Source organism: Phoenix dactylifera, unplaced genomic scaffold (assembly GCF_009389715.1).
Source record: "Phoenix dactylifera cultivar Barhee BC4 unplaced genomic scaffold, palm_55x_up_171113_PBpolish2nd_filt_p 000007F, whole genome shotgun sequence".
NCBI lineage: Eukaryota > Viridiplantae > Streptophyta > Magnoliopsida > Arecales > Arecaceae > Phoenix > Phoenix dactylifera.
Genome location: NW_024067666.1, coordinates 3,491,395 through 3,505,803, shown reverse-complemented (window position 1 = coordinate 3,505,803; position 14,409 = coordinate 3,491,395). Strand labels below are relative to the sequence as shown.

The following is a 14,409-nucleotide window of genomic DNA, read 5'->3' as shown; positions in this document are numbered from 1 at the left end:
GATCTCAATTTCCAACTGGTAGAAAAGTAGTTTTTCCATATTCCTCATGAGTTTTTCTTTCCCATGAAACATGAGAATAAGAAAATGAAAATCTTATTCCCATGAGAATACTACTTTTCTATCTCTCTTTTTTGAAAACTTCAATCAAATAAGAGGCTTTTTTTTATTTTTTCATTGACCATAGCTTCCTCCCTTCTTTTTCCGCAAACCAAACGAATCATAAATAACATGTCAACATCCGATTGGAGGCGAACCTAAGTTTCTACAATAATCTCCATGTCATGGTATGTCGTACCATACCGTACCGGGCATACCATATCGTAATAGTTCAGTACCAGTACCGGTACCGGTCGCATTCCGACCCTCAGTACGCCAAAAAACTCCATACCATACCGTACCAAAACTATGCTAATGTGGCACCGGTACAGAGTCCGGTACCGGTACAGCGAACCTTACTCCGCGTCCTAACATTTTCTAATATTAATAACTTCTCATCCATCATTATGCTTCACTAAAATGAGTCTTGACCACATACAAAGACGAAAATGGAATGAGGGCGAATTTTTAGAGAGGTTAATGATCAAGATGGAAAAATTGTAGGATATTTCAGAGAGCAAATTTAGAAAGATAATTGATGACTAATATAGTACATTTACATTTAGTTAATTGATGTATAAGAACAAGACATGTCATTAGCGATAAATGGGGGCGACCCCCTTGATGAATGGCCCCAAGGCATCCGTTGACCCTTCTCATTAACTACAAATCAGTCTGAAAATGCATTTGAGAGGCTCACCACATGTCACATGATGGTCCTAGAAAAAAGCCTTCTTCAGGCTCTATGGCAACACTGTAAAATGACACATGTACCTGAAACTTACAAACTCATTTAGAGACCTCAAGCGTTACTGTCTTTTCACATTACAGATTTACATTATACTATAATTTTTTGAATACTATATCTGCATCAAGTTGTGCAAACCAAATGCCAGTCTTGTGTATGGTGGGATCTGCAGCTGTACGTTTCTAGATTTACGTAGACAGCAAAGCATCATGATATCAAACCAATGCATGAAAACCTCATATATTTACATCAAGAATTGAGCATAATTGGACTATGCAATATCACACTCTTCTATAGCAAATTCTAATTTAATATCAGGCAAAAAGTTGTATTTTTCACATGCTATTTTGGCACATTTTTCTCTTCCCATCTAAATATTTTCCTTTTTGTTAGCGGAAAACGCATAACATTGAGGCTGGAGTTTCACCTCATTAAGAGTCTGAATGCCTTGCCTCAAACCTGTCTATGCCAGAATTGCTTAAAACAATCCCCAGTGATACAGATGCACAATAATCATTTAAAAGAGATACTATGTAGCTGCAATTTGGAAACTAGAAGACAAGAAATGGAAAGAAAATTGTTTTATAATAGAGGAAAAAGAATAAGAATATAGACTCTTTGCTTATCTCAATAACCTCACATTTTGCCTACAGAAACTTGACCCAGATGGATGATGGTTTCAGATTTTTCACTGGAGGATCCTAATTTACAACAGCACCAAAAGATATAGCCAACATGAATGTCAGCACTTAAATCAGGGTGTAAGTGAAAATACGTATCGCGTGACATGATTCAATAAGTACCATATTTCAGGTTTGCAACTAAACAATATAATCAGGTTCAATAATGGAACAGTTTAACACTAAGAAATGCAGTGACATAAGCTTGGGCATAACAATACCACTTCTGATTTTTATTCACAATCCATGCATTATTGATTTTACATCAAAAATGATGTGAAGAAATCGTAACCTTTTTTGTCTAAAATGTTTACAGTCAGATATATTGATGTGGGATTCATTTGATGAAGATTTGAGCGATTTTACATGAAAATAGACTTCATCGCATTACTTTTTAATAGGCATGCTGAGTACATGCCAACCAGATTTCCTTTAAACCATCCAAAATATAGTAACTATATTTTATGAATTATGTAGCTGACATGTTAGCTATTTACTTTATTATCTTTTACTACTGTTATTATTTATTGTTTTTAAGAAGAAAGCGACTTGATGGGTACTGAAGTTGAAAGGTGTGCACACAAGGTACACTGAAATTGCTGAGATTCTAAATGATGATGGGAAAATAATAGTGTTGTATGAAATGATGATTTCAATCATGACATGCTCACACGAAGGGTCAAAACTACATTCAACCGCTTTACAGTAGTCATAGATGAATTCATTACTTTTTCATGTGGTTGACTTGTCACATATGTTAAGATGATAATTGTTGATGGGTAAGAAGGGAAGAAAAGTCCTCACAGATGAGGGCTTCAAAACTATTCTATATATAATGGGAAAGCCTTGAGTCCAGCATGTGGGTTGAATACAAGCCTTCCCATCTTGGGGGCACAGGTTCCGCTGGCCCAAAGAAAGAAAAAGATTTGACCCAAAAAAAAAAAGAAAAAGCAAAACCTCATCTAGTCTCTCTCTCCCTCTCTCTCTCTCTCTCTAACAGATGGGGCTTGTCGACTAATTCAAAACCTTGATCAAGGCACGTGGCCTCTAGTTAATAGAGTAAAAGCAGAATCTTTAGATTACAATTTTACTGAATATCGAAATAAGGCCCCAATCGATATTGATAACATGAAGATGCCACAGTGTCATCTGTCTTGTTACATGTTGGATTTACTATGCAGAAGATGGGATACACAAAATAGAACGAGCTGAATGAAGAACTTCTTGTGTTGTTTTATGACTGGAGAACACCCTAAATACTTGGGAGAAAAGTATAAAATAGCAATAAGCCTTGCAAGATTGTATGGTCTGGAAATTGAGCAATAATGAGGACCCAACCAAACAAATTGCATATACAAAAATAAGAATTTGATAGGGACATGTGATAAAAGTGGGAAAGATAGTTAAGGAATAAGTATATCAAAGGAGGTATTGCATCTGTATTGATAGAAATCAAACTGATGGCAAACTGACTACACTTCGGATTCTTTCCTAATTGCATAACATCTTTCCAGTTTTATGGGAACTTGTGAGGATTGGCCCCTAATTGCCTGAGCTTAGGCCGAGTTACCAGCAATGTAGGTTACCCTACCCTCAAACAAGTCTTTCAGGTGTTGCAGAAAGCTCTTCTCTCATCCAGAAAATGCCTTGGCAAAGGAATTGCCACTGATTTGGAGGACTAGCATCAAGTTGAGAGTCAATCAAATATACTCATACTTGATGAAAATCCCACTTGATCTCTTATGCTGACCCTGTTTATATGGAACATGAGATTCAAGTTAAGGCACGTGAATGTGAAGCTACTGTTCATCTATGTCCATTATTTCCCATCGCCTAAATTAAATGTGCTGTAGAGCTTACAAGCAAGGCTTACATAGATAATGGTGTCAAGCTACTGTTCAATCATGCATAAATATGCTCATGGCCCAGTGACTACATAGCTAGGCCAAGTTCCCAGTGACTACATAGCTAGGCCAAACTTGGTTCATTCGATCAAGTCCAACCCAAGCTACTATATATCTGGAGAAATCCCAATCTCAAGTGGTCTTAGCCTATCAAGCTATCAGCCTAGCACAACTCAAGTCACCCCTAGCAACAAGCAAGTGCAATTGAATGTCAGTTACAAAAATATCAAAACATGGCTGCCCATGTCATATCAAGGATTAAAGTGTCATCCATGTTAACAGGCGCAAATCAGATCATATCATGTCAGTGCCTAACTAGGCATGTGGCACAGCTCCATGCCAATGCATGTCAAGCACCGGCATAGCCAGCTTGACAAGTTCCATGCTAGTTCTATGCAAGGATGATCCCAACATGTAATACCTAAAGCATTGTATCAATTTACCATGCTAGTCCAAAAATGCATTTGTGATGTGCTAGCCTACACCATATGCCTCATCATGATGCAATAGAATCTAACCATTGATGGCAAAAGATTCACTCTACCACAAAAAATTAAGATGGTCAATAACTCTAAGAGTCCCTTTTTATAACGTAACAATAAATCTAATTTGATTCTATCTTAAAATTCCAAAATGGCCCTAATAAGGCACGATTACCATTCACTATTACTATAGCGTGAACAGTGCTTGAACAGTTCCACTACAGTAAATGGGTCTCACCAAGCTAACAATTAAAATCTGATATCTTTGACTATCAGCCTTTGATTGTAAAAGATCCACTAAAACTGAAAATACCTATAAAGAAACAAAAAAAAATTGATAACTATAGTTAAATCTAAGAAAGATCCCCTGTTGCAGCCCTTCAATGCACCATAACACATTCTCAATCTCCATCACAAACGTATGTCAAGTCTTTTTTATATTCTAGAGAAGGAGGTTATGCTAAATGACGAGCATCCTGATTTTGTTGGAAGAACATGCATCACATTAGACTTACAATAACAACAGATAATACACTGATCAGTGGAGAATTCACCAGTCCATAATGAAGCTAGAGCTGCTGCAATATATAGCACACCAACTTCTAAAAGCTTTAAGAATAAAGGGGGTTAAATTGACTTCCTATCCAACATGGATATTGGAGTAGCTTAATGCTTGTGACATGAAAGGAAGAGGTATGAGTCAGTGGAGCATTGCATGTTTCTGTCATATATTAGAATAGGTGCACCTAGTGGCCATTACTACAGCATAATGGGCCCCAAGAACTGCTGGATCTCTGTAATGGTAATGGCTTCTATTTGTGCGTTTCAATCTTTGAATGGATTTTATTCAACATTGTTTATAGTATATAATTTTCTCACATTAACAGTCAGGTGTACTAACAAAAATATTACAAATGAATCACAATATTTTATCTTGCAAACAAAGATTCAATAACATCCATCATATAGTCATTATGTCTGTCATAACATACGCAATGGTAGTTGTGTTGTTTGGTTGTTCTGCAAATTATAATGTGACAAAATTGACCCAAAACCCTTTTGACAATCATTGTAATAGCTATCTTTTGGAATAATGGTAAGAACTTCAACAGCTAAAATAGTTCAACCAGAGAGTATAACTTCACACGGAAAAGATAGGAAACAGAGATATATTGAGGGAGAATATTTGCAAGCAAAAAGTAGCTGGCTCAGCTTTGGATACAGTTAAAAAAATACAAGCAAGGATTTTCCATAACATTAAGCAGATAAATAAATTATGTCTTCCATTTAAACAGGCAAAAGCATGAGGAACCATGTATGTCACAAGTAAGAGAATCTGCAAAGTCATAAACTTTTTGATCTATAAAAAAAATGGTCCCCCAGGCTCAGATTAGTAGTTTTGTTTCCGGATAATACCATAGTGCATGATTAGTGTTCACTTCTTAACTCACACTTTAATTAATGGTACATAGATGATACATCCTTGGCCTCTACACTTTGGTATTAAACTTGAAATTATGAAAAAAAAATGTGGGTGGAAAGATTATGCCTATCACTCATCGTGGCATGTCAAGAAAGGGATACTCTACACTTTTTCAGAAAGAGAAAATTCAAGAGAGAGAGAGAGAGAGATTGTAGGCAAAGGTTACTGCCTGATTGAGACATTCCACATACCTCAATTTCTCATATGGATCAAACCATCAGAAATCTGAGATAGAAGTTCCACCAATCTTGATACACCATGCCAACAGTAACACAACTCCACATCAGCAAAACCCATCTAAAATGAACTCTACAACTGAGCAAGTTCCTGTGGGTTCTCCATAGATTCTTTAAGTATCATCTCTGCTCTCCGCTTCTTGTCATCCTTCCCATCATCCCTCAGGAACCAGGAATCTGTTTTAACATTCAGAGTTTTCGAGAACAATGGCACCGCTATGGATTTCTTGTGAATTCCAAACTTAAAATGCACCGGAGGCCTTTCACTAGGAAGAACCCTTTCCTTGCTAATCAAGGACATAAAAGACCCACTTTTTGCTGCCTCGATGGCAGGTGCAAAAGTCTCAAGCACTGACAACTTCTTGTTAGCATCGTCGTTTGGGATAATGATTTCTGACACTTCCTTCTCCCCAAATGGCAAAGGTGGGGCCACGAAAGGGTTGCTACAAACAACCTGCTTTCCCTTCCCAGCATCAGCGTCAATGGCTGGGGCAAACCCAGCTGTACCATTGCAAGCAAGCCGCTGCTGTAAGCTTAGCAAAGTCTTCTCAGCCTTCCGCCGCCGCCTTGCTTGTTCAATTTTATCTGCCCGGAGGTCTGTAGCCCTCTCGTTCCAAACTGGCGTGTGGATATAAGTATGTGGATCAGGGAATGCCGGCAGCCAATCAGGAATGTGCTTCCCTGCAGGAGCCTCCCCAATCTGAGCAAAGCTAGGTGTATGCTTGGGGGTCCGAGCAATTGGGAATCGGGGAACAGGTTGGTCAAATGGAACCTCCTCTGTCGTGCTCACAAACTGGCTGATCTCTCGAACAACACCTGAACTGACCAGGCAACGGTGTACGTCTGATGCACTGGAGAACCCCTGCGACGAACCCAGATCCTCCAGTCCCTGAATGACGTCAAACACATTGCTACTTGTCCTCCCGGATAAATTAGCATAAAAGTTTGCAGCTTTGCCTAGATCACATATGTACCGGATCGCAACATCTGCTAGCGCATCAAGAGCAGAGCGATGGGAGCTGTGGAACCCAGTCGACTCGCAGATCTGAGTCACGGCGATCTTGGCAATGGCACGGCCGAACTCGTCACTACCGGATACCTTACTCTTCTTCGAGGTGGTCTGGTTGTCCCTTCCACTCTCCCTGCCTCCATCGCTCATATTCAACTATTCTGTCATCGGTCCTGAATCCAGCGCTTCACCAGCTTCGACACGGAACTGAACACCGCGCCCGATCTGGAACAATGGTTCGGAAGAGATACGCTTGGAAAACCCTAAATTTCAACAGCATTTGAAACGGAGCGGGACAGGAAGACCGGGAGAGCTCGGAACTGTTCGGAGACTCACCGTGGGTTTCTGCGGCGACAAATCGGTTCCCCCCATGGATCTCGGCAGCTGGAAATCGAAGAGCACGGCCGCCTTGGAGTTCGATTGAGCCCTAGAACAGGGAGAAAAAATCTCGGGTTTGTGGCACAGAGTTCAAGATATAGGCGAAAAAAAACTAGGGTTTGGTCGTCCGTTAGGGTTTTTGGAGGGGAAAATTTAAAAACCTTCGAAAAACCCTAGCGAGAGAGCGAGAGCGAGAGCGAGAGATCGAAGAAAATTAGATAAGGGGGGAATCATTTATAGAGGGGGAGGGGTTCGGGCAAAGTAGGGGAGGTTTTTGCCTTGCAAAAGAGGTCCGAGATCTAGCGGCGAGGCGTAGCTCTGGGGAGTTTGTTACGGAAACGTGGCTTTCTGTGATTGGATTTGAGAAATGGGACGAATATAAAAAAACGAGGATTGGGAGATTTAACGTGTTCCGGCGGGACAGGGGCATGGGATGTCTTGGGGTTTGTGTGGGGCTTCGCGGCCCAACGGTGGTCACACGAATGATGCCACGTGGATCCCACGTCATTTGGGAGTTGATAGCGTCAATGAGTTGGAGCCACGTGGCAGTGCGCGTTGTGGCACGGGAAGTTGCATGTGGATGTTTGCTGTTTGGCTGATGCAGCAAAAATGTTAGGTTCCTCCTTTTATGCATGTTCTTGATGATGGGGCTTTATGACCTCGCATGATGCAGCATGTTTAACCTATGAAGTGCAATTCCCAGTATCCCGGGCATGTGGAGCATCCAAAGTTCATGACCTTCGCAAGGAACAACAAGTTAATTTATAACATTTTATAGGCTCATGTTGTATCTTTCGTGCAAAAGAATGATTGATCTTCTTCCACGAGCTTGATTGTCCGATAGTGCTGAGTGCTTTGAGATGGATACAGAGGGCATATTAGAGAGTAGACGGAAAGTGGACTTGATGCATATGGTTCCATCCATATGGATTTCTTTTTCATGTCTAATCTAATTGCTCACTCTATAAAGAGGAGAGGAGAGAAGAGGCACGACCCCTTCCATCGGCCCTCTTGAGATGCAGGGTGGCGAGCTGATGGGGATGGTGAGGCTCGCTGGTGCAAGGATGGAGGAGGGCCGGTAGACAGGTTTCTCCTATTCTCTTTCTAAAGATATAGATTACACATTTATCGAAAGATCAAAGTATGATGTAGAGGGCAATGGGCCTCGAGTATGGAGGGCCGGAGGAGGACCGCTTGCATGAGGATGGAAGGCTGATGGAAAGGGTTGCGCATGAAGATAGGGGAGGGTCGATAGAAGAGGTTGCACCTCTCCTCTCCACAAAGCAAGTACATTCGGATTGGATGCAGAAAAAAAAACACAAACAAAATAGATGGAATTGTATGCATTGGTTTCACTCCTACGCCTGCTCTTCGTTAAAGTCTTTGCACTACTCTCAAAGCACTAAGCGCAATCAGATAGTCGGGCTCGTGAAAATAGGTCAATCATTCTTTTGTATGAAAGATACAACCCAAACCCAATTTTATATTACAATTGCAAGGTGACAAGTGAGCCACCTTTAATAATTGTGTTTTGATCATTTGCAATACATTTGGATGGTGATAAAATGATGAAATATCATAACTCTAATATTCAACCTGACCCCAATTTTGAGATATTGTGAGATGTTACGTAGTAGGACTAAAAATTCTTTCGATATTGCCTTGATTGTTTGGTAGAAAGCATGACTAGTGGAGCGAGGCTAATAAACAACAAAGGGATGACAATGATAAATGTCATGGTTTGATATAGTTCTAGATTTGATTCCAATGAATAGATGTAGCATGACATTTATCCCTTGTCCCTTTTTCCCTCCACAAAGTTGAAACGAATTGCTTGATGATAAGCTGGAAAGGATGGTGGCCAGATATTGTCACAGAGCTCCTAGATGATGCTCATAGGAGGTAGCAATAGAAAATTGGGTTAATAGACAAGAACTTGTTCCGAATCTTATATATTAATTAATTTTGAAAAAATCCTCCCTAAGTTGATGTATGTTATATATCTCCGTATTTATAATTATCTGGCAAGATAATGCAAGCAATTATTGGGAGGGGAAAAAAAAGAATAAAAGGGTAGCATTTTCTCACGCACATGCGCCCATAATTACTTCTGCAGACAAATATCTTATGCTGCTGCTTGAATCCGAGGTGAATATCGAGGTCGGTAGGCGACCAAGATAAAGAAGTGAAGTTTGTTATGCTCCGAGTTGTAGAGTTGGGATTGACAAGCGGAGCACTGGTGACGACTATGGTCAAACTTATATGATCCTAGATTGACCTAAAAATAAAGTCCTCTTGCGAGAATTTATCTACCAGGTCCCTTAGATGCTCAAGGAAATAATGGAAGAGAGAGCAACAGAGCTTTTAGAGTGAGAGGTTAGAGTGGAAAATGATCTTTACGGGCATACAATAACTACATAGATTAACAGGATCAGCGGTGAGAGGATAGAGTGGAAAATGATCTTTAGCTGAGGGTCCCCCAATTGCTCCTTTATATGGGATGGGATCAGCGTCTATTACCGAGATTAATAGGACATACAATAACTGCAGAGTAACAATTCCCACATTACACACATGGTGACGACTGTTTTAATCATGCAATAATGCCTGAGATTGTGACCATGATCTTTACCGGCATTAACTGCTCTCAAAAGTCTTCAATGAGATATATAGCTTTTTCTCATTGCCCGATCAGACTAGAATGATATTCCAGCCTGGACGCTTCGATTTATACCGAGGTCAGGGGACAAATATTCACCATATCACTTTATAAATCAACTAATACCACATATACTAACATTAGGATTGGTTACAAATTCTGGTGGCCTTAAACATGAATTCATAACCTTCCACAGGCATTGAATCCTTCATTCCTTGCTTAGGTTGCCCAGCTAGGTTGTTTCAAAGGAAAACTTGAAGCCCAAGCAAGGTCCGAATCCATCCGACTCTCCAAGATTCGGGCTAGGCCAGCTTGATCCGACAGGGATTTTGAGGCGGTTCGGGTCCAGGGACAGCCCTACAGCAAGCTGCAAGCCAGAAACACCGACCTACTCCCAGTTCGATGGGCAGCCAATCGCGACCGTCCAAAAGTAATCCCTTCACATAGAAGATTTGATGTTGGAGATTTTTTTTTTGTTCCTCCCTCTCTCTCGAAACTTCTTCGAGCAGAGGAGGGAGTCCGCAAGACGAAAAAGAAGCCCAAAAGAATACTAGAACAGAGAAGGAAGAGCAGAGGAGATATAAAGAATCCCCGACAGCCCCTTCGATCTCGATCGATCTCGATCGAGAGAGAGAGATGGAGGATTTCTGGTGGAAGATATATCGGGGGGACCCGGGGGTGCCGCACACCAACCCGGATCGGATCGTCAGCACATGCGTGCGCACCTTCGCCTTCTCCGCCGTCGCCTGCTTCAACTCCTTCACGAGGCAGCAGCTCTCCCACCACTTCAAGTCAGCTCCTTAACCCCCCCTTCTCTCTATCCCGTTTTCTTAATCATTCTTGTTTCGTTCATGCTCGTCCTCTTGTTTCTTTCTACCCCCTACTTGTAAGGGCTAAACAATGGATCCTCTGAGGCTAGTATAGTGATTGCAAACAATGATCCTGTAGAGTAGAAAATGCATTGCTTTTGATTGAAAATGCCGGTTTTTCATCGCTTATACCTCGGGAATTCAGCTTTTTAAATGATAAGAAGTTATCACCAGGGAACGCTTTAGATCATATTACTATGGGTCTGGAGCTTTGATCCTTGTGTTTGATGTAGTGTTCAAGTGATACTTTTAATGAGGAAATCTGTAAATGGTCACCAGATTTATCCCAGCGATAGCTTCTGATTCCATAATTCATAATCTTCGAATATTTGGATATGAAATGTTGATTCTTTAGATGGACTCTCTTTTAAGCTTTTCCGAACATACAAGGCAATGGGCATCATTTTCCATAACCATAATCATCAAGTCTTTTCTCAATTGTATAGGGTCGGTTTGGTGAAGCTTTATTCATTGATCACAGCTATTAAGGTCTCTCACGAAATGAAGTTATTTCAAAATCCTTGTCCTTCTCTTTCTTGACTCTTTGACTCAAATAGATAAATTATACACACTATGATTTGGGAACCGATATTCTTTTATCTGTTGGTTTAAGAATATGGCGACTGTTGTACTCATTATCTCTTCCAGTTTGCTTGCTGCTTTTTTATATGGTGTTGTGGTGGGGGGGGAACTGTCACAATGTTATATATGAAATCAGGGAAAAATTGCTAATACGAGTATAAATGCCATAGCAGGACAGCATTCTTCGTTGTCTCAAAAGAAGCTGGAAGTTATTTGCTGCTTTACTTAACATGCTCAATTTTTGGGTTAATAATATATTCTTGGATCATGTTCAAGTTTCAAATTCATAGTATATTAAAAATGCAGCCTGATTGACAGATTTTTTCTTTTCCTTTTCAAAATCTCTATGAAGTCTCTTCTTTCTCTCCCTGTCTTTATCAGCAAGTGTATAATAAGGTAAAAAGCATGCTGAAATCAATGTCATTGGTACTAGTCGATATATTTGCTTTTGCACTCAAATTTTCTTGGATCAATTGGACAGAAAAATTATTAGGAGTCTTGACATTTCAGTTTCCTATTGCGGAAGACTGTGGAAGAAGCAAACTTCTCACCACAAGAGAGATGTATAGTGTGCAGTATGGTGGGAGTTGTGAAAGGGAAGAGAAAGTGTATTTTGAACTTTCTGCTTGCTTCATGATGAGTTCTGCAAACATTACAATCAATTTTTGTTAATGGTTAGAGAAGTTTTTTTTACTTCCTTGGTGTACTCTCTTAATGCCTTATGTTACTTCTGTACCTTTACATAGATCTTTTTGGAGTAGCGAGTTTCACCAGGAAGTCTAGTGGCTGCTACCTTCTGCTATTTGTTGTAAAGAATATTTGTACTTATGATGCATTCCATTCTTCTTGTATATGAGAGTTTACAATCACTGCCTCTAACCTTACTCCTGTGGGGATCAAACTAGATCATTTAGCAGGATCCATGGAGCAATTTGAGCTGATCACATTTCCATTAAACTTACTATCTTTGATATCTTTTGCAGACTAAGATCTATAGTTTGTTCATTTTCTTTGATTTTAGATATTACTTGTAGAGTAGGAAATACTTGGGTTTTCTATCCCTTGCTTTTAATTTGATCAGTGTACTGCATATTTGTCATTGCACATGACTGTAAATGTTTAATGAGAAATAAATTAGCATGTTTTTGGTGTAAGTTATAGCTCTTCCACATTTTCTGGTTGTTTTCATTGCACCAATCATGCAGCAAACAATCATCTCATCACTTGGATCTCAAATTTACTCTTTCAGAAAGTCTACAATCTCAATTTGCCTCACATATTCTTTTTTCTTCTTCTTTTTCCCTGCAGTTGGGATGATAAGGCCCTGATGTTCGATCACCACCATCGGAAGAAAGCTATGGAGAAGCAGCAGCAAATCAGTTTGTCAGTTCTTGTGATCCTTGTTACTGGCTATTAGTGTGATTTGCAACAGATTCTATTGTTGCTTGTTTCTGCTCTGCTTTTGTACAATTTTTCTGATGGATTTAATTGGGTATATAGCTGGCCCCTCCTTGATTGCTAGATTTGTGGATTGACCTTTTCATCCTGCCATCGTTGCCATGTCGTTTCGGACAAGTTTTAGACCATATGGCTGAGTCAGTTATAGTCGGTTCCAAGCTGATATATATGTAGCTGTCTGTATATATAATTGTTGAGGAAATTACACCTTATATCTATCTACTTACATGTCTTGCCTTTTGCCATGTATTAACACATTTCTTTTTTTCTTATTTGTTTATTTTATTGTTTACCAGTGGAAAGAGTAAAGGAGCAAGCGATCATGGGAATTATGCTGCTTCAGTTGGCCAGTCTACATCCACTAGCTGAAGTGCTGCTAATATGTTTCTTCTGAGTTTCATTTGGATATAGAATAGGTAACAATGGAATAAGTAGCTCTGAGTGTTCATGGTTTGGGTCATCTGGATAGGCTTTCAGGCATGGAACTTTTGTGGATGAACAAGCTGCATACTATATCATTTTCTAAATGTATTTGGAGTCGTTTCTTTTTGTCATCGTTTAATTGTGCCATTAAATCAACCTGCATTGCATTGGTTGTTCAGAGATAATATTTGCATAGTATATGTTCACTGTTGTGGACTTTTTGGTCCCTTACTTTTAAATGTTTCACAGAGACCTCAAATGGCAGATTCACATATTCCTTGTCTATACAGATGGCCTTGAAAGCAGCATTTTTTGATGCTTTTATCAAAATTGGTCTTTGCCTCACAGGTATCAGCTCTTAATCTAAGGTGTTTGAGGGTCAAAGATACTAGGAGTCCTTCACTGGTAAAGAGGGGTCAATTGGAAAGTTAGTATGCACTTTCTTCAGATTTTTTTTTGCCTGAATAAATGTGGTATATGTAATGATCAGCAGTCGCTAGCCTATTACATTTTCTATACGACGGTTTCTCTCAAACAATGGTAATGCTTAGAACCATGGTTGTTAATCTTTGTCCCAATTATTTTAGCCGGTTTTGGGGGTTTTTCTTTTATAGAATATGCTAGGATTTTTTTTTTTTAGTCAGAGGGTGAGACCTTGATAATAATTTGTCGAATAGATAATGGAGTTTTCTAGGTTTCTGAAGAAATAATTTGTAGCAAAGTGGAGCATCTAATTTTTGAACTGAGAGAAAAGAGCTGGAAGGATAAAAGAATGGCAGTGCTTCTTAGCGAAGATGATTTGATATCCATACATTTATGCATATGAAATTTGCTTGTATTTACAGACAGATTGTATTTGTAATGGTCCCATGTCATGGCTTTGGTGTGTATATATATATATATTTATGTGAGTGTGTGTATGTATGTATGTGTGTGTGTGTGTGTGTGTGTGTATAATCTAGTATTTGAATGGAAGTCTTCTATAATTGGAATACTCTTTGTAGAATGAATTTTTTGAAGCTGGATTTCCCCCCTCTCTATTACAATTTCAATACAACTAGTTGATAGGAGGGGAATGTCTATTAAACAACAACCTTTTTAATGACTGGACTTATTTTTTTGAATTGTTTTCAGAAAAAGGAGATTCATGCCTATATTATTGCTGCTAATTGCTAAAACATGCTTAAAAGAAAAGAGAAAAGTTAAGAGACCATTCAAAGCAATAACGATGTGGTGTAGGCTAGAGTATTTGAGTTAGAATTTAATGGATTCAATTATTTTTGTATTACTTGATAAAAAAAAGCTCGTCTGATTTCTTTCCATATGCACTATCAATTATAAACATCTACGGCTAAAGGAATCATGATGAAGTTGTAATTTGTAAAATTTAATTAGCTTAATG

At 39.3% G+C, this 14,409-nt stretch overlaps 2 protein-coding genes across 2 annotated transcripts in view; one reads left to right on the top strand and one right to left on the bottom strand.

Moving 5' to 3' along the window:
• Window positions 1-4,003: 4,003 nt before the first annotated feature.
• The window catches only part of LOC103704481 (asparagine synthetase domain-containing protein C4F6.11c), a 31,750-nt gene continuing 21,344 nt past the window's right edge, over window positions 4,004-14,409 (bottom strand). Inside the window, exon 17 of the mRNA XM_008787784.4 lies at window positions 4,004-6,665. Within this exon, the coding sequence (XP_008786006.2) occupies window positions 5,703-6,665 (963 nt within the window). The 3' untranslated portion in view covers window positions 4,004-5,702. The remainder of the gene's footprint in view (window positions 6,666-14,409) is intronic.
• LOC103704483 lies at window positions 10,149-13,246 on the top strand. Its single transcript, XM_008787792.3, has 3 exons — window positions 10,149-10,466; window positions 12,435-12,509; window positions 12,881-13,246. The coding sequence occupies exons 1-3, from the start codon at window positions 10,312-10,314 to the stop codon at window positions 12,951-12,953; spliced, it is 303 nt and encodes a 100-aa protein (XP_008786014.1). The 5' UTR covers window positions 10,149-10,311; the 3' UTR covers window positions 12,954-13,246.

Coding starts and splice junctions, on each gene's coding strand:
- LOC103704483 (XM_008787792.3), top strand. CDS start 10,312: ATGGAGGATTTCTGGTGGAAGATATATCGGGGGGACCCGGGGGTGCCG. Junction 10,467..12,434: donor CAGCTCTCCCACCACTTCAA/GTCAGCTCCTTA, acceptor TTTTCCCTGCAG/TTGGGATGATAAGGCCCTGA. Junction 12,510..12,880: donor AAGCAGCAGCAAATCAGTTT/GTCAGTTCTTGT, acceptor ATTGTTTACCAG/TGGAAAGAGTAAAGGAGCAA.